This window comes from Argopecten irradians, chromosome 8, assembly GCF_041381155.1.
Source record: "Argopecten irradians isolate NY chromosome 8, Ai_NY, whole genome shotgun sequence".
Lineage (NCBI taxonomy): Eukaryota > Metazoa > Mollusca > Bivalvia > Pectinida > Pectinidae > Argopecten > Argopecten irradians.
In genome coordinates, this window is record NC_091141.1 from 4,498,429 (window position 1) to 4,519,540 (window position 21,112).

The 21,112-nt window shown below is 35.4% G+C and overlaps 1 protein-coding gene across 3 annotated transcripts; it reads left to right on the top strand.

Moving 5' to 3' along the window:
- The first annotated feature begins 825 nt into the window (after positions 1–825).
- LOC138329148 (bile acid-CoA:amino acid N-acyltransferase-like) lies at positions 826–18,826 on the top strand. 3 transcript variants are annotated; one of them, XM_069275913.1, is made up of 9 exons: positions 826–976; positions 5,394–5,730; positions 6,897–7,160; positions 7,602–7,771; positions 7,888–8,001; positions 8,488–8,573; positions 9,362–9,446; positions 9,831–10,080; positions 16,435–18,826. In XM_069275913.1, the coding sequence occupies exons 2-9, from the start codon at positions 5,394–5,396 to the stop codon at positions 16,533–16,535; spliced, it is 1,407 nt and encodes a 468-aa protein (XP_069132014.1). In that variant the 5' UTR covers positions 826–976; the 3' UTR covers positions 16,536–18,826. The 3 variants fall into 3 exon arrangements, with proteins under 3 accessions (XP_069132014.1, XP_069132013.1, XP_069132012.1); XM_069275912.1 differs by having other exon boundaries at positions 850–976; positions 5,377–5,730; XM_069275911.1 differs by lacking the exon at positions 826–976 and adding an exon at positions 3,934–4,138.
- The last annotated feature ends 2,286 nt before the right edge of the window (positions 18,827–21,112 follow it).

The following is a 21,112-nucleotide window of genomic DNA, read 5'->3' on the forward strand; positions in this document are numbered from 1 at the left end:
TCTCAGAAAGTACCGAAGGGATCATTCTCAAATTTCATATGTATGTTTCCCTGGGGTCCTACAATGTAGTTGTGCATATTGCGTTTTGGGACCAATCGGGCAACAAGATTCCCACCAGGCAACCATCTTTGATTGTAAAATTTGTTATCGTTATTTCTCAGAAAGTGCTCAATGGATCATTCTGAAATTTCATATGTAGGTTTTCCGATGACCTTAGTTGTGAATATTGCGATTTGCGACCGATCGGTCAACAAGATTGCAGCAAAGCAGCCATCTCGGATTTTGATAGTGAAAGTTTGTTATCGCTATTTCGCAGAAAGTCCTAAAGGGATCGTTCTCAAATTTCATATATAGGTTCCCCTAGGGCCCCACTTGTGCATATTGCGTATTGGGACAGATCGGTCATCAAGATGGCCAACAGGCCGCTATCTTTGATTTTGATAGTTGAACTTTGTTACCGCTATTTCTCATAAAGTACTGAAGAGATCTATCTCAAATTTCATCCAGGTTCCCCTAGGGCCTCAATCTCTCCCAGCGTGCATTGCGGTTCACACAATTTTACCTCTGTAAACGGCCTAACGAAATTTCATGATTCCTGAAAAACGTATTTTGGACACATACTTAATTTTTAATATTTATCATAAGTCTCTTTTGTTTCATTTACCTGTAAACGACTGTCAGTTCTAACATAATATAATTCATTCAATAGCAAACCAAACAATAATGGATTCTTTTGTGGATACACTAGATTTACTTGAAAGTAAATAGTCACGATTTGCATACGACGTCCGCCGTTTCAAAAACAATCACTTTGACGTCATATATAAAGTGTCGCTATGTAACAAACAAACGTCATGACGTAATATTTACAATTGCCACTGTTTCCGTATCGATATACTATGTTGGGGCTTTTTTGAATGGCTGTTGTGCATGGATCAAAATGACGGCAGTATAAATCTGACGGCGAATAGCACAGGTAAATTGTTGTATCTGACGTTTTTGTTGATTTTATTGTTTGAAGAAAATATTGTAAATATAAGGATTAACCTCTTACTTTGCTTAGTTTATGAGATGATAAACCCAAAGGAGCAGACGGTAAATTGTACGTAAACGCTTCGCATTTACGCAATTCACATATAAATATGTACCTTGTGCTCTATTGGGTTTATCATTTTATAAACTAAGCAAAGTAAGAGGTTAATCCTTAATAAATCTGTGATCCGAGGTCAACAGACGGCCTGTTCGTGAGCCGTTGAGAAAGGTGAAAGTGTGAACTGCAATGAACCCTGGGAGAGACTGCTAGAGCCTTAGTTTAGCATATTGCATTGTGGGATCGAACGGGACCAAAATGGACAACAGACCGCCGCAATCTTGGATTTTGATAATTGAAATTTGTTACCGTTATTTCTCAGAAACTACTGAAGAGACCTGTCTCGAATTTCATATCCAGATTCCCCTAGGGCCATTGTTTTGCATATTGGAATCGAACGGTGGCCAGGATGGTCACCAGGCCGCCGCCATCTTGGATTTTGATAATTGAAGTTTGTTACTGCCATTTCTTAAAAGCACTGAAGGGATCTGTTTTAAATTTCATGTGCAGGTTCCCCAAGGGCCCTAGATGTGCATATTGCATTTTGGGACTGATCAATGAAGAAGATGGCCCGCAGGCTGCCATCTTGTATTTTGGTAGCTGAAGATTGTTTCCGTTATTTCTCAGAAAGTACTTAAGCGATTTGAATTTTAGATGTAGTATGGCTGAAAAAGTTTGAAAAGCAGAGAAAAGATCCCTCTTTCCTTTGTCAGACGTAGATCATTTTCTGGTTTCTGTTTCTGCTGCATTATGAGTCAGTACTTTCAGTAATAAACTGAACAAGATCTATAGAACATATATACTACCAATTTTAGAGTATTGGTGTGAACTATGGGATGGGTGTAGTGTTGCTGATGCTGACAAATTAGAGAAAATTCAACTAGAAGCTGCTAGGGTAGTGACAGGACTACCTTCATATACTAGTAGGCAATCTCTTTATTCTGAAACGGGCTGGGAAACATTATCTGACCGCAGATCTAGACGTAAAATCAACTATTATTATTATCTCTGGAACAGTTTAGATACTAATATTAGGCAGACAAACATATTTAGCACTTTTAGAGATACTCTCCGTGAAAAAATATAATTCATGTCCATGCTATCTTTTATCTTCTTGGTGACCGGAAAACTAATTTCTTGTACTGCAGACTAAGGAATAAATCCATTATCCTAAAATATGATTCTAACTTAACACATAACGACAATGAATTTATTATTTATGAAACTCAAAAAACCATTCATGACAAAAATATCTTAATCTCTTTCTCTCTCTCTCTCTCTATCTCTCTCTCTCTTTCATGGAGTATGTAAGAAAAATGAAAATTTACATTGTATGCTTAAAACTACTACGTTTATTTATATTGATTTCGAGTATGCATGAGATTTCGTTTTTGAATAATATTTTAAGTCTGCCATCTTCAAATGTTGATTATGTATATTTGTAATATTGTTGGAGAGTGCTTGATATAAGTTGAAATAACTTGTGCCCTATCCTTTTGTTTCAATAATAATAATAATAATATTTATTCATGAAATTTAACAAATAGACGTAAATATGGCGGTTTTGTTGGACATAAAGATACATGTACATCACAAATGTACATTTAGATAGTTCACCGTAAAGTTACAAATAAACAAACATTATACATGTAAATCTTTACCTAAGATAACCCATCAAAGCCACGAAGGCTTTTTTCCAATGGAGTCCCAATAATAAGTTTATGAACAACTATAAAATTAACTTGTCTCTTACTTATAACATAGTAAATAATATGTTTTATATGACAATGAACAATTTTAAAAAAAACATGCTTAGCCTTTACACTTGTCTATAGGACATTGGATAAATTAAAAATGCACATACTGACACCTATATTGATATTTAGAAACATCATGAAAATGTTTTTTGACAAGATCTTTAAAACGATGTTTGTTATTTTCTCGTTTTAAATTGTCAGAGAGATTATTCCAGTCTTTTGCAGCACTATAAAAGAAAGTGAGGGATTCTGGTCCTTTGACGTTTTTGATATTAAAGTTCATAGAACTTGATCTTGTGTTATAATCTATGCCTATGGGTGTAAATTATGATTCTTTTAAAAAAAGGACATTTATTTTGTACAAAATTAAAAACATGATTGAGTTTCAGCTGTTTAACCCTGAATGTAATATTAAGCATATTGAGTTGTTCGAGTTCAACATGGGTAATTCGTGTTCTAGGTTCAAGCTTGGATATGAATCTAACAACTTTGTTTTGGATAATTTGCAGTTTTTATTTGAGACTTTATGTAAGCCCTTTAAACCAGGATGTACATGTATAGTCAAAGTGCCATTGAATGAGTGCTGAGCAGAGAGTTTTTCTGGCTTTGAGTGAAAGACATCGGCTGTTCCTATACAAAAACATCAGCCGCTGGTTTACTTTCCGGATAATGTTTTTCACAGTTCCTTCACCAGAAATATTCATCTAAAATCATACAAAATATTTTACTTCGGGCTTTGGATCTATTGTAAAATCCCTGCAGGCTACAGCAAGGGAGTTGTAAGGGAGGCTCCTAATTTTCCCTTTGGGTCCAAAAAGGATACTTCCCGTTTTACCCAAGTGAAGAATAATATTGCACTATCAATAAAATATGTTTAAATCAAATCAAAAGTACTTTCAGTACTTTGATTCTTTGGTAAATGTACTAAATTTACATCATGTACTTTTTTCCGACAAAGATCATGTCACTGATCACAAGTTCAGATTCAACGATGCTGTACAAATTGCTCGTGAATGCGTTCTTTTAAAGCAACGCGTATTCTACTTTCACATTCGAATACGAAACTATGGCTATTTTTAATAAGGCATTTTAGCCTGGTCAAAGTTCGCTAGTATATAGGCCTATATATGTAGCCACGGTACAATAAATGTATCGATACAAGCTAGCAACGTGATCTAACATGAATGGGGTTCTACATTCTGCATCGTTGTAAAGAAAAAGGTTCACAATGACAACTTGGTGTTGTAAAGCACTACGGCTTGGTGTGCGGCGTGCATGGATTCATTCGCAGGCAAGTATACACATAGCATTAAGTACTGTGTACTATATATATGTACATGTGCAAGTAGAATGTACGTGTGTGCCACTGTACATAATTATGTGTGCCTACCGCTTTGTTGATTTCACACATGGATTATATGTACCTGTGTGTAATTGAATTGTTATACTGCCTAAATAACGTCCAGATTCGACTGCACAAAAGTACTAATGTCTCAATTAGGTAGGCTAGTGTATAAGGTACACTTCAATTTTCTATTTCAACAAATTTCATCGACATACATGTATATAATATACAGTCAAAAGGAATAGACAGCAGGCAAGGCCGATCTCAGTCTTTTTAAAGGTACACTTTCGGCTACTCCCATAACATGATCGAGTCGACTGGTCAGCCGTTTTATTGTGCTGACTGTCAACACGACGTAATGTTTCGAAAGTGTCTTGTCTTTCTATACCTCTAACATTGGTGGAGTAACTTTTGGCATGTAATGAGAAAACGCATCTAAGGGTTCGATATCACAGACGTGTACATTGTAAGACATAGATCCATCATATATATACTCTCCATACTCGTATATATGCACACACATATGTCCTTTGCACGTAAAACTACTTAATTATTAATTTATCAATAAGTACATACAGTATATAAATGCACCATGATTGTTAGAAGAACGTAATTTGTGAATGTAGATTACCCACTAAGTATAAGAGATTCAGACATCTAAATCTCTGAATGTTGTACAACATAATGCGTCACAATATATTTTGTATCTCCATGATCAACAAATGGTCACTAATTCATTAAGATATGAACAAGATCATCTTTATTCTGGTATTTAAAATCCATTACTTTAGAAAAAGCCAGTCACAATAGATGTGTGAAAAGATAAGATACTACTGAGAAATAAGATAAACTTGATCGGAATATTATTACTTCAATATTAGTTTACTTTAAATCATACAATATAAAATACAATTATTGACTTTTGTGCTGGTTAATATGATGTGAACTAGAAAAAAAATATATTAACCAAGGAGGAGCCGAGGTTAATATCTCTTTTTCTAGTTCATATCACATCATACAATGTAGTTACCAGCACAAAGTTAATAAGTGGATTATGGTCAGAGAAGTAAATTTAAACAAAACAAAGCCAAATATTATGAATTTATAAACTTTTAATAAAACGGTATTAAATTATTTCAAAACAGAAACAGGACGATAAATGACAGTGCCAATAAAATGAGCAGTGATACATATGTTTCAGATGTTGAAGACAACACGACACTTGATGCGCTTAGTGAGTCATGGACATGCCGCATGCTCACCGCAAACACATACGCATCCATCTTTTTTAACGCAATCGATGGGATTTGCGACCTCTTCAAATTCAGATGTCAAACTGGACGTGGATAAATCCGATTGTCTTATGGATGAAGATATCGTTGTCAAGGTTACCGGGCTACCTCCTAACGACAGGGTTACTGTCCTGGCAACTGCGGATCATGACGGGAATTTGTTCTGGTCACATGGTCTGTTTCGCGCCAACGATCATGGTGTTGTTGATCTGAGCACAGACACACCCCTTAGTGGCAGTTATGACGGTATGACGACATTATCTAATGCTCTATTATAAGTATATGACAGAAGAACGAAGTTTTACAAAATTGATAACAAAGGACTAGGTATGGTAAGGGTCTTTACGCCATTACCACCATTGAAAAATTTGAGCTTCTAATTTTACTTCAAGTTAAAAATATGAAAAATAATTATTTGCATCCCGAAAAAATTCCGTGGCACTTTATTCCATATGAAATGAAGTACTGATTGCCCATTAACCAAAGGCGAAATAAATTATTTTATATTATTTTTTGTGTCAATAAGGCATAAATATATACGATTAAACACAAATTATTGTTCGAATGATGAATATTATTTATGCTCTGTCGGTGGTGGAGCATCTGTACGATGTGAATCTTGCATTTTGAATATTAGCTACATACCTGACATATTTGATAGTGTTATTAGGTCATATAGCCGTTCTAGTTGCCATGGATACCATTTTTATTATACATAAATTATGCAAAATGTGAAAATTTCATCAAAATTGGCCCTTTTTATGCAGTTTTTCATCTAGTTAACATAGAGCGCATTCTAGAACAAACTTTATATTTCTCAAAATGATGTATTCTTCGTGTCTGCTCATTCCCTTATTGTTTTTAAAAGAAAAACTAACAAAAAATATGGCAAAATTGACCAAATTTTCAAACTTGCATAATTTATGCAAAGTTACCATGGCTATATTGCAAAAACCTACTATCTGTCAACACAAATATCATTAAGTTTTTATCAGGGGCGTATTCAATATTTCAAAAGCAGCAACTTAATTTCTAAATACTTAATTTGAAATTTGGTAGATTTAGGGGCCAAAAACAGCCATTACCATATCTAGTCCTTTTGCAGTAAGAGAACAGAATTGATGCAATGATATACATGTATATATGTATATTCTAGTTGATATGCAATATTAATTGCCAATTACTTTTAAACACTTTGTTTTCGCGTTTTCGATATTTCTCGCCTTTTTTATATACTTCTATGTGTAAAACATGAACTTGCGTTCTGGCTGACACATGCAATTATGCGAAAATTTGAATCTCGCGAAAATAAAGTGCGAAATAGCATTTTCATTTGACATCGGTATGCATCAGTGTGGGCTTCTATATCTTAGTGGGATTAATCTTTTAACACACTTTTATGGGACCCATAGAGGCTGATCCTGTGGGTTTGATCTGGAGCATGACAGCGGCACCATGGTTACCGGAACACACGCGCATGTTCCAAGCCAGAGCCACCACACCGAGGAATGTCACATACAGCGTATTCCCGGAATCAGCTACTCCTGCAGACTACCTTAAAGACAAAACCCAAGTCATGACATCAACTGAGCACAACCGATGGTACAAATCACAGACTGTAAGACGGATACCTATCGAACACCCTCGTCTACAAGGAACGGTATTCCTACCGGAAGGTAATTACCGTATAACTCGGAGCCTATTTTCCGGGATTTCCTTTTTGCATTTATGAAGCAAGTACCATGTTAGAGCATTGCGTATTCATACAAATTGACAAAGTGTTGTAACCAAACTTATGTGTAGTATTATTGACATTTGGTTTTGTAAATTATCGATGGATTCTCGCGTCTTTCCATTACATATTTGTGTTATTTTTGAAATTGTTCCAGATTTTTGTAGGTGATACTATTCCAAAACTAACTTTGGATTTCACAAGCAAGTCACATTTTAAGGCATTGGTTTTTCATTGAAAATGATAAAGCTGATTTGTAGCAATAATGACACAGATTGTTGAAATTGACTCTTCTTTCCCTTTTATTAATGTACTTGCATACTTTAAATTGCATTGTTTGAATACTGAAGATTGATCTTGATAACATTATTCTTATATCAAACAGGACCTGGTCCATTTCCGGGGGTCATCGATATGTATGGCGGCCTGGTGACGATCCTGGAGGGGCGAGCCGCTCTCCTCGCGTCCCGCGGGTTCGCCACGTTGTCTTTGACGTACGTCAATGGGAAGAATCTACCAAATACAATGGTGGACTTTGAGCTCAACTATTTTGAGGTATTAAATGAATGGTTAGGTGTCGCTAATATTTCTTCCTAATTTCAAAATGAATATTTTTGTAAGCTGTTTGTCAATGGAATATGTTTTGATCCCCTCCTTTATCTGGTGTATAGGAAGCGGCCGAATGGTTCGCCAGTTTACCGGAAGTTCGTTCGGAAGGACTCGGTATCCTTGCCTTGTGCCTTGGAGGAACTATGGCGCTGTGGATGGCTCAAACTATTCCTAATGTTAGTGCAGGTATCTCTTATTATCTATAAACTTAATGAGACGATACTGTGTGTCTACAGAATTGAATATGATGTTATCGGAAACTTGGGATAAGTTTCACATGCTTAACATTACATAATATGGAAATTAAAACAGTAATATAAATCTCAGTCAGAAAATAATAATTACATGAAAATGACAAATTAAGTAACCAGTCGATTATGAAGTCATTAATTTATGAAGCTTAAACATTCGCCATGAATATTCCTAATGTAAGTCATTGTAAATCTGAACTTAAGTAGACAATTAATTAAAACCAATATGAACGTATTTGAAATGTTAGTTACGATTTCTGTTAATAACAAAAATAAAGGAAAGATAATATGACATAGATTTAGAACATTCAAATTGCCTAAGTTTTGTTGGTCATATCATCTTATTTAAAATATTGGTTATATAAATCATGTTTATTGACGTGTATTAATAATAACCTGAATATTTTCCAGATCCGAGCGGTCATCAACATCAACGGTATGCCATATAGTCACCGATACTGGACACATAATGGTGTAGATATTGGCTGTAAAACAAGGTAACTATAAAGAACACTTTGAGAATCCTTAATTGTCAAATGGTTGATGTACATCATTCATACATATATGTCATCAGCTTTTTCAAATAACTTCAACTACTCACTTGCTGTAAATAAAAATATTAATTTGCAATTGGTATGCTAAAGATAGGTTCCCCGTTTTAGCGCTGATTTATCGTTTTTTCTACAGACCACTTATTTTCTTCTCCCAGTTGTGTTAGTTTGGACTTTGTGTCGATGCCAGCTGTGTAGAGTAACGTTTATAATAGAGAAACTTTCAATAAATTGTCATTCTTTGTTAAATTGTGTTTCCTTGATATGTCTAATTTATTAATGCATTAACTCTTAATGTATTGTGGATTTGAAGTAATGATGCGTTGTCGATATATATATATTTATCTTTTAACTTATATAGTGCTAAGCACTGAATGATGGTACGTAAAGGTTATAACTTCTACGACAGAGAACAAACAAACAAACAAACAAACAAAAAGATTTATATCAGCAGAAAATGAATCTTGAGCAGTTCAGAAAAGTTTAAGCTGATATGGTAATATTTTTTTACTCTAAGCCTTCAGCTTTCTTAAAAAAGAATTAGTTCAAACATCCCCATTGATATGTTATGTATTCGGACAGTAACATGTACAGGTATGAACCTACTAAGAGTACGTGTAGTTCAGAATTACAGTCAGTGCATGATATAAGTTACAATTGAACAAAAAATTATTTTCCTTGGTATTCTCTAACAGAATAAAATGGTATATTGGTTTAACTGTTTTCCCCTCTAGAACTGATTCATCGGGAATACATACTACGCCGGAGGGATTGTCGATAAAGTACATGTTTGTTGTGGACGATAGTTCTTATCTCAAGGTATGTTTAAATCTAGAATGTAGACTACTTGCCTTAGTACCAATTGTCTCCAAAAGGTTGCGCTGTTGCATTGTGAAGGCAGTGTCTAACAGAAAGAAGCAAAACAGTCAGACGCGTCACACTCTTTTTCAGTGTAAATGTTATTTTTAGAATTGATAAAGAAGCAATTACAGAATATTGTCGCTATTTGAACGATCAGAGAAATGTGGAAATCAATTAACTTTCAGTGTTAAAATATATGTAAAATACATTTGGTTCGGAAAGCGCACAAAATATTTGACAAGAGTATCGCTAATTTAATGTACTATCAAACTCTTGCGAACCCTGTGGTCTTACATATGCTTCTTTTATTCTACTGATTGATATTTGCCAATGCTGTTGTAGCCCTGGACACATGGCGCCCATCTGATGACGATATCAGGTGGTGACGATTTGATGACACGGATGGAACATAACGTCCGTCTCTATGAGGAGTTCATGCCGCAGGATTACCGCAAGCAGAAGACAGAATTCATTGTGTATCCTGGCGCAGGGCACCTGATACAGTACCCTAACACACCGGTGTGTCGTACCATAGCCGCAGCCGACAAACTCCAGGACTCTCTCCTCATAAAGAACCCTAAACATCAATATAGTGAGTGGTTAATGTCTCTATGGCAACAAGCTATATATTTATCACCTGAAGCAGTAATTTGATTTCACTTCTTGGCTATTTTGAATCTCTTTTTTTCCAAGTAATTTTAAAACTATTTCCCTTTTCTTATGCTAGGTTTACACTATGTTCCCGGCGGCCAAGGCAGCCCCGTTTCAGGCCACCGTCGACAAAACGTGGTGACCGCGAGACAACGTGAGACAACGCAGAAGGACGTAATAAAAAAACGTGAGCGGTCGTGATTACCGTGGATGCCGTGCCAGATTTTTAAACTGTCAAAAAATTTGCCACGGCAGTCACGGTACAGATGGTGAACGCCACAGGACGTAATAAAACGGGATTGACGTAACAAAACGTAACAGTGCGTACGAGGCCGTAACAAAACTTCCAGACGGTCCGTGGTGGAACGGGCAGCAAGCACGTTCCCCAGAATCCCAAGGTGATTTCAAGTTTTGTGACGTTCTGTTGCGTTTCTTCCACGTTTTATCACGGTTGATGTAGATTGGCTGCATGTTTTGTGCCGTTTTGTCCAGGTTTGTCAACGTTTTGACGGCAAGCCAAGGTGGATTGTTTTTATGAGTTCTGTCAAGGCACATCACGGCTTGTAGCTGTTGAAAGCCCGACGTGATACGGCGTGTTACGGCTAATTACAGTCTTACATTGCAAGCAATATATGATGGAGTAGCATTGCCTGGTCTGGTACATATTTACTATTTCATGGAATTATTTGTACTAATAGATAGGAATTGTCATTATCAAACACATTTAAACCATCAAATTATACCAAAGCTATTGCTACAAAAGGCAGATTATGTGAGAACCATTACAGAAAAAAAAATTTGCGTAGAAACACTTGACTATAATAATGATATATTTATACCAAATATAGTTAGGATTTTCTTCTCTTTTAACACATTTTGTAATCAAAATGTGTTTGAAATGACATTTTCGGCAATGAATATTGTTTTATTTGCTCTTTAAAAGTCCAGCATCAGACTTTAATCCCTAGTAAGCCTTGACGGACCGTGAAAAAAGTATCTAAGTTTGATCAAAACTTGTAAAACGTAGCAGACCTCATCAGATCGTAACAGGCCTAGTAGGCTAGTATATTTACCCCAAAAATAAGAAGTAATCTGACAAAATTGCAAAAGAATTTATTTATACACATTTTAAATCTAGAATATACTGTCTTACTATATTAAAAAGTCCCAAGAATTTTGAGAAGGGGAAAATGCTAAAAATAGCCTCCAAAGATGACAATAGCATCCACTATTTTCCATAAAAATGCAGCAAAACGGATAAGACGTTGATAAGTGTTTCTTATCAATAATAATTGCAAATCGTTATTTTTCTCTTGAAAACAATCTTTTTTGTTCTTGCTTGGTTTTACTCGAAGCACAGTAGACTTCATATTAGATTAATTAAAGATTTACAGCAGATGTCGCGATATGCGCATGCGCGTGCTTCCGGAAATCAAATCTCGATCATCCGTTTTCCATCGTCCTCCGTCGTCAGCAGTATGTAAACTTTTCACATTTTAAACCTCTTTTCTAAAGTTCTACTGGTGATATTGAGCTGAAAAGTTGTCTGATATGATCCTTACATGGTCCAAACTAAACATTTTTTTCATGGGTCGATACTAAATCTAAGATGGCCGCCACGGCTGCCATTTTGAAAACACAATTTTGATATTTTTCATGTTCTGGAAGTGCGATTTTGCTGAAAATTGCTTGAAATAATCGAGACATGATTCTAACCAAGTGTTGTTATTTCATGGGTCAGTACGAAATCCATGGTGACTACAATAGACACCATATTGCATAACAAATTAAATAAAAAACATCTTCGTCAGTTCTACTGGAAGGGGAACCTAAGAAGTGTTGTTTTTTCATAGACACTCAAAATATCTCAAAGTGGTCGAAGTGCACTGTATGAATTCCGGAAATAAGCGATCGCCGAAGTGAGATATATTGTTGAAGAAAGTGACCTAATTGGATCAATACGATGTTTACTACATATTATCATTATTATGAAAATGGATGTGAAATGATTAAGACTAAATTATCTATGAAATAAACTGAAAATATTCTAACAACAATACTAATTAACACATAAAAATGGACCGAATCAGCACAGTCATCTTGCCTTGAGTCGGTTATCCCGCTAATTTTCATACAAGAATTACCCGTAGACCTTAACTCTAAGAAAATGTATGTATTTTCTCGCATTTGGACTATTTCTCGTTTCAAAACTGGTATTCAAAGATAAAAAATAGACATTTAAAAGTAGTGTGAGATGTGATTTAAATATCACCCTTCGACAAGTTAACGTATGGTTTATATATCAAGGATTTATAAGCTATTTACGTCCTCGACTTTATAGCACCTTCACTGTATGTTGATAGCGATTTTGGCAACAAACCATACAGTAGCCTGAGATTGATTGCGATTGTACTCAATCCAGGCATTTCTGCGAGTAACTTCACGCCCATTACGTTTGATTGTTTCCCCATACATCCATTATTAAAAAAAACCCAGTTCTGAATCCTTTTGTAATTCATCAGATATACTATTAGAATTTTATAAATAGTAAACTCGAATGAAAGTTTTGGTGTTTAGAGGTGGATTATGTGAGTTTAAGAATAGGATACCAATATTTATCATATCATACCGGTTGCAAATACAATATTGTATCTAAGACAAACCTACAAATCTGGGTTTTTTTTAATCGCTAGCTTCGGCGATCGCTATTTCCGGAACTCATACACACTCCGACCACGGTCTTGAAAGCAACATACGTGTTTGACCTGGCCTTTGAATAATTTTCAGACAGTTTTCAAAAGATTACTGAAGAAAAAAATAGTATGTCAATATCTTCATCCAGTCATGACACATATAACTTTATAACCATTTATAGCCAAAGTCAATACTGATACAATGATGTTCGGTTTTGAATTAGCACTAAAACAATAAAAAAATTAAAATGCCTTTTCATTAATTTAATAAATATTATACGTGTATTCAAAAATCATAAATAATGATCTTCTATGAATCGCTTTGGAGGATGTAGACACTTGCACGCTCTATCACTAATTTCCAAGTGAGCGACCTATGACTCACGAAACACAGAGGTTTGAGAATAATTTACAATTTATACATTAAGTATGCATTTTCACGAATGTCTCTGATGTGTGTGTTACACCAGAGATAAACGGCAATGCATGTGTCCCGCAATGAGCATAACATCTTTCATTTTCAGTCAGCCAATGAGATTAAAGCGATTACCTTATACAAAATCCAATTGAGGACATTTTTGTGTCATTTTTGTTTGAAACGAGGCTGCTATCCTCTTAGGGACGACACTTTGTTGTTTAGGATGATTTTGAACGACAAATGATCGATCTTTCCAACGGTAGTACTGCAACCGTTTTTCTGAAGACTGAATATCCGCTGAGAACCGAAAGCCTTTAAATCAACATGGTGGGGGAGATTTTTTGTCTCGGCGAACTTTCCCCCTTCTTGTACTACGTATGATATATCCATGTAGAATATGAGTTTTACCGAGTTTTGATCTACATCCTTAGACCTAAGACCTCTAAAATGGTCTATGAACACTCTGATTGGTGGGTTTTTTGGTTACCGATGGCTTAATGATCACTTTTCTGTTCGTACTTATTCTTGACTATCAAGTAGTCCACAAAGTACCAGACGTACATGTACACTGAAAGTATTTCTAAAAAAATCAGAATTCAGCAATAAAACTTATTTTTCATTTTTGAACCTTTGTTGAGTAGAATTTCAAATAATGACCGAGGGGGTCCTTAATTTTTATTTTAGATATGTCGTTTCTTCAACAAATGTCGTAATTTCGAATGTGCATAGTAATCAAAAGAAAAGCGTTTGTCAAAGAACGGCACCCTGAAGAATGCAGCGTTTGTGCAATGAAGTTCACAAAGGAATATTGACCGTCACGTGACCATGTATTATCCAATGAGAATAGTGGAAAATAGGAAGGTATTTATATATATATATATATTCTGTTAAATAAACATACATTTTGCACATATCCTGTTTTCTTTATATCCCTGGTTGTGATATGCACGATCTTGATCATAAAAGCCGACTCTTCAATCATTTCCCATCCTATGGCTCAGGATAAAATTAACTATAAGTAATTGTCCCAAACTCGGCTCCATTGTCCTGAATACTGGAATGCGTCATGTATATTAATTTTCGAAATTAATATTTAAAAAACACAAACTCTACATACATACATATAATAAATGGTTATGAAAGCGCAATTCCGATTCGCTAAAATCTCGTAAACTCCTGTGAAGATGGAATCCAGCATATTTACGTTCAATGTTAAGCAAGCACTTTTATTTTTCTGTTCGTGTGCGTGTATGTGTTTTATTTTTCATTTTCCCGGTTTTTAGAAGTTTTGAGCTTTGTGTTAATGCCAATAATTTGTAAAGTATTAGCATTTAAGGGTTCATTTGCTATTTTGTTTACATTTTAGGTTTGAAATAATTATGAGAAAACGATAAATCTTTTAGTAACCGATATTTTGAATTACTTGATAAATTCGGTGTTAACTTAACACAAACCTTATAAGTTATACAGTTAGGAAAATACAAAACAGAAACATATAATACTTGTTAAGAATGAAAATTGAATAAAAATATGTCGAACCAATCGTTAAGTAAAAGAAATTCAATACAAAGAAATTCCATACATTTATATTAGACAATAACATAGACATATGTATACCTACATATATTAGTGTTTTAATGGATCAATTGAAGTAAATTTAAACTCACTTCCTGGTGTATATAACTTATAAAACTACCTGATTATTGAAGAAGATAACGTCAGAATGAGTTGTGAAGATACAACAGCCATGAGGCAACTCTTTGGTCATGTTAATGTATCTCCATTCATGACGTCACGCAAATCTTTCATGACGTCAAGTAATTCTATAGTGACGTCATTTCTACTAAGCAGTAATATTTTGCGAGTCTTGTGACAAAACAAAGAGATATTAATAAAATCTCGTATACAATACAGCACAAATTTATGATGCATGTTATTACTGAACTACAACAACCTATATATGTGCCCTGAATATCCCTTACCTTACATGTATGTGTACATGACGGAAAAGTATGTGCTGTCAGAAAGATTAAGCCAAAATGTTGTTTTCTTTTTCTTTTTAAATTCGAGACATGTTATACACATTAAAATAATTAAAACATAAAATTTATAAATTACATCTTATAAAAATAAAACAGAACATATTTAAACAACGATAAATGTCCTTTAAAAGTGTTATTTGATCTTGCAAATAAAGTACGCAAAACCTAAAAACGGCAAGGAACGGCAACCACAGGCTTCCATACAATATTTCTATGGCTGTGACCAACAACTTTTTATTCAATGTTTACATTTCAAAACCGCTAGTAATAAACATATCGTGACACAATTTCATCAATGTATGATTTGATTTCGTTATTACCATTCACTGATTTAATTTAACAAACTTACTATATCTAAGTCAGTAGGCCCTAATCTATTTTGTTTTGATAGTGCTCAAGCGGCATCACTCGGTCGAAGCAGACGATTTTTTAAAAATTGTTTCCACTATAGAGTAATAATCACATTTTAAAGTCATAGCTGTCGTAATTGCACATATAAACAGTTAATACTGACTTACTATGATAATCAAGATGTGATTTATAGTGTTTAGTTGCATTACAATCGTTTCAAGAGACAGTGGCATGTCGTGTCGTCGTAACCGGAAGTTCACCATTTCACATGTATGGAGGACCATACACAACACGTAAAATAAGCGAAAATAGGCAAACTTTGACAATCAATCTGACAACTTTCCCATTATAGATTCTTTTGGGACTTTTTACATATAATTCAAAATACATTTTTCTTTCGATTGTACTAAAAATAAATTCTTTTGCAATTTTGCCGGATTAAAACCAGTATCTGGACTAGCCTATAGAGAAAACGTAGTGGTATCCTTGATAGACCGTGCTAAAGCCGTAGTGTACCTTTAATCTCCGGAAACAGCACTTTCCTTTATATCCACGGTCCAGCACGTAATCCGTAAAATACCGTGGCAAAACTTTACAAGACGTAGTTCAACTTGAATACAGAGACAAAAATAGCCAAAATTCCACGGCGCACCACGTTTCGGGCAAACGGGGCTACCGTGGTCGCCGGGAACATAGTGTAAACCTAGCATTACATATGAAACGTTTTGATCAATTATTTATAAGTATTTTTAAACAGGTCAATAATCTATTGTCGTCCATGTTAATTATAGATAACTTGCTCCTCTCTGGGGGATATCCAAAGGAGCACGCAGCAGCACAGCGGGACGCCTGGGCGAGGTCGATCAGCTTTCTGAGGAAACATTTGTTGTGAGGCACAGAGAATCAAAGATAGTCATTATTCCTCAACATGACCTCACAACAACTTAACACAAACCGTTGATCTAGCTACTAAATAAACAGGATCATTATACAAAATACGGGCATATTCGAAATCAGTTATTATCTGGAGTATGTGAGTAAGTACTAGTACGAAGATCTGGATATGTTATGTATATGACCATGTAGCTGGTACTGGCCACCAGACCCTATATTTAAGTTGCTGATAAGACTTTCTCAGCAGAGTTCTTTACTAGATTATCTCCCCCTAGTTTAAAACTTAGGTCAGGCATGTACTAGAGACAAAAATAATCAAGCCAAATTTTAGTGATTTTTTAGGTCACCTGAGACGAAGACTCAAATGACCTATTCTAATCGCCTTTTGCCCGTCGTCGTGCGTCGTGAGTCGTATGTCCATACACAATTTACATTTTCGACTTCTTCTCAAAAACCGCTGAAGCAAATTCAATGAAATATTGCACAAACCTTCTAAGGCATAAGGCCAATCAAAATTGTGAATTATATGGTCCCCACCCCTCTGGGGGCTGTGGGAGGGGCCAAAAGGGGTAAAATTGACTATAATTTCAAAAATCTTCTTCTCCACTCACAGATATGATGGAATCAAGTACTCTTCATAGATAGAAAGGTCTAAAGGTCCTTTACAACAAATGTGAATTATATGACCCTGGGGTCTCAGGTTTCCCCTTGGGGAGGAGGTTAAGTTTACTATAGTTTATATAGGGAAAACACATTTTTGAGCATTATTTGGTCATTTGTAAAAGGAAATGAGTCAAATGTTATCAGAATTATCCCTATGAAATGGCCATTGAATTAACAAATTATTGTTAACAAATTAACAAATTTTCCATGACTAACTCCCGGGGGCCTTAGGGGTGGGGCCAAAAGGGGTCAAATAAGCTAAAGCTTCAAAAATCTTCTTCTGAATTTACAGATTTGATGGAACCAAATATTCTTCATAGATTGGAAGGCCTTAAGGCCCTTTACAAAAATTGTGAATTTCATGGCCCTGGGATCTCAGATTTTCCCCTGGGGAGGGGGTCAAATTTACTATAGTCTATATAGGAAAAACACATTTATGTACATTATTTACTTAGTTTTAATAGGAAATGAGTCAAACTGGGCTAGAATTTGCCTGAAATAGTGTTTTAACACCATATCCATATTGGTCCTGACTGACCCCTAGGGATGAGAGTGGCGGGGCCAAAATGGGTCAAAACGGCTAAAATTTCAAAAATTTTCTTCTGAATTCACAGGTATGATGGAACCAAATAATCCCCATAGATTAAAAAGTGAAATTTATAAAAATCACTGACACTGACTGACTTCTAGTTTGAATTTGTTGTTTAACGTTGGCAAAGCAAATTGGAATTTTACGCATAAGGTTTAGTAACATAATACACTAACTATCAAAATGAAAAACAAAAAATAAAAATTCTAATACATGTACTAAAGTTCAACTTTAAAGTTTATTTTAATTCGTAAATATTTTTTATAGATTTGAACCAACTTTGCAATGCTCTTTCTGTAGCAGCACTCAGGTGACCGTCAAGGCGTCTCGGGTCTCTTGTTTAATATTCTAGAGACTGGTGTCCAGTCTATGTAGCTGGGTGTGTTCGAGATTTCAGGAGACATTGCTAAACTATATATAAGGTTAGGTCACATTAACTGATGGATGAACTTATTTGCGTTATTATAATCAAATTGTGATTTTTAAATGCGATAAAATGTTATTCTCTTGTTTTGAGTCAAAAACGCTAAAATTTTGACTCATAAAATTACCGGCTACATGTATACTGTATGTTTATGGTAAATAAAATCACACCCCACATTCCATATTTGGACATTCCTACGCATTAGGAGAGTCAGATATTCCTATTGAGACCTCGATGTGCGGTTATGGAGATACCAATGGTAGTCTGTTGTAATGATGGTGTAATCAGTACGAAACTGTTTCGTTCCACAATCGTTCAAATAACTTTGTCAACAGAAATTCTTGAACAGAAAAGACTGATTTTACGAAACATGTTATGTCTTTCGTTGAAGTCTGCTGTTTTGAACGACACTCCTGCATGTTTTGTCTATTTCGTTCATTGATTTTGACCAATTGCAAAAAACATTATTCTCAAATACGATAAAAAATGATCTGTTTTGTATCAAAGACAAAAATACTAATGTGTTGCTTTGTATCTCTGATTTGTGAATTAATATTGTTATGATTAATTGTCTTTATAATTTATTTCACTCTTGAATAAAAGTTTTTTTAAACAATCTGTATTGTTTCTTTTTTGTTTTAGATTTAAATAATATTTCAATGGACACGGATATCAATGGAAAACTAACAAAGTAGCTATGGTAATGTTGTTCGGAACGGAAATACAAATGTACATTTTCCACTCGTATCTCTGTCCGGCTTGAAAACTGGAATTATCTCCCGTACCCCATATGTTAAATAAATCCGAGAAAGATTCAAAGTATAAAGAGCTGTCACAATCAGCGAGTGTCACGACGAAAAAAACAAATAAATACCGCGAAAAGTTCCTCGATGTTTGATGTTGTGGGTCCCGAAGGATAAAAGCTACATTATTGGTTCTGGCCGATGCAATTTAAATGGTCTCATTCAAAGCCTTGATTGAGCACCATGGCGTTGTTGGCTGAAATCGAGCGTTGATACTGGCTCATAGGTGACGTTACTCTGTTTAGTGCCCTTTCTGTCCCCTACACGCAGGACAGACAACACATTGGTAGTTTCTATCCAAACGTGTCCATGACATTGGTCTTGTCCTTTGGGTCTACTGACATGCTACAGATCAACTATGTTGACCTGGAAGTTCCCTGATCGTATCGTCCGAACAACCCGTCCACTTAAGGAACGATACCATCTTTTTCCTTTATTCGTCGATTCGTAGTTGACATGGGCTGCTTGGTTCAAACCCTCATCCGTTGATGAACGGGTCAGAGTGTGAATCCTGCCCCAGTGGCTGATGACCCGTGACCGGTACATGTTTTTCTCAGGATGTATTAAAGGGATAATATATATATATATATTTCCCTCATACCTACGGTGATAATACTGGCTGGTCTCGGGCAATAAACACATGTCGTCTGAGACTGTGTTACATGGCTACCCATGCAGTGCAGACATGCAGTCACAGCGTCATTTACTATTGTCTCGGTACAATTTTGACACTTTTTCCCAGGTTTCTATAAGACCTAAGTTATGCATATTGGATTTTGGGACCGGTTAGACAGCACAATGACAGACGAGAAGCTTTCTTAGATTTTGATAGTATAAGCTTATTATCGCTATTTTTCAGAACGAACCAAAGAGATCGGCCATACATTTCACATGTAGACATCCCTTGAACCATTGTGGGAATAGTAACAATTAAGATGGATGATAGGCAGCTGTCTTTGAATTTGGTTGAACTCAATATGTGTCTTACTGAAAACGTATTTATAAAAAAAAACATCAACAAGATGTCAAAGGGCCTAAGTGGCCATCTGACAACCTTACAAACAGTCGTATAGGAAAATAATTAGATATGGTGTCATGTTGGCCATTTTGGATTCATATCGACCCGAAATGTAACAATTTTGAACAACATTGTCGAGACCATATCAGGATAATTAAAAGCAAATTTCAGCCACATTAAACAGACAGAAATTGAGAAGGAGTTAAGTATGTGTTTTAGATGACGGCCATATTAAATTTAGGATTAACCCGAAAACACTTTTTCGGGACCATGTCAGAATCATTTCAGGCAAGCTTTAGCAATGTTGCACTGAAAACACTTGTTTAATTTGTGAAAAGTTTATGCACGGTTGACGACGACGAACGAAGCACGATGACTAACGTATAGGTCATCCCGACCCTTCGGGTCAGATGACCTAAACATCGACGGAATATGACATTTAACAACAGAGAAATACTATAAGTAGGCTGAGATTGTTCTCGCCTAACCTTTACGACACATATTCCTGAAAGCGAACAACATTTGCACACTTTTCTATTGATGAGTATGGTGAAGTCGTGTGTTGTACGGATAACACCAGAACTATCATACAACAGTTTTCTAGGCAAAACAGATGTGATATTATTGTGCTGCCTAAGGGGAAATCAGTTAGGATTGGCGTTAATATTAAATATGGTACTGCCTCTATGTATGCTGGGAGGGGAAGAATCTATATGTAGTAAAGCAAATACCCTATATATAAATGTATCCTTTGACAACCTTGCCACCATTCGAACAGGAAAGATGGTACCTTAGAGGGTGCAACAATAACAACACTTCCCTAACCGCCAATTCATACAAAGTTTCAATACTAGTGGAACGAAAAGGAACTATAACATACGTTTAAGATGGTGGACATACAAATTTCAGTTTCAGCTAAATAACACTGTTAGCACTAGATGTTCAAAATGTGCTTTCAAGATGTCGGTCATATTGGATTACGGATCGACAAGAAAAATAACACTTGGTCGACACCATAACAGGATCATTTCAGTCTTTTTATAGTGCTATCTCACTGAAGCGTTCCGCCGAAGACACC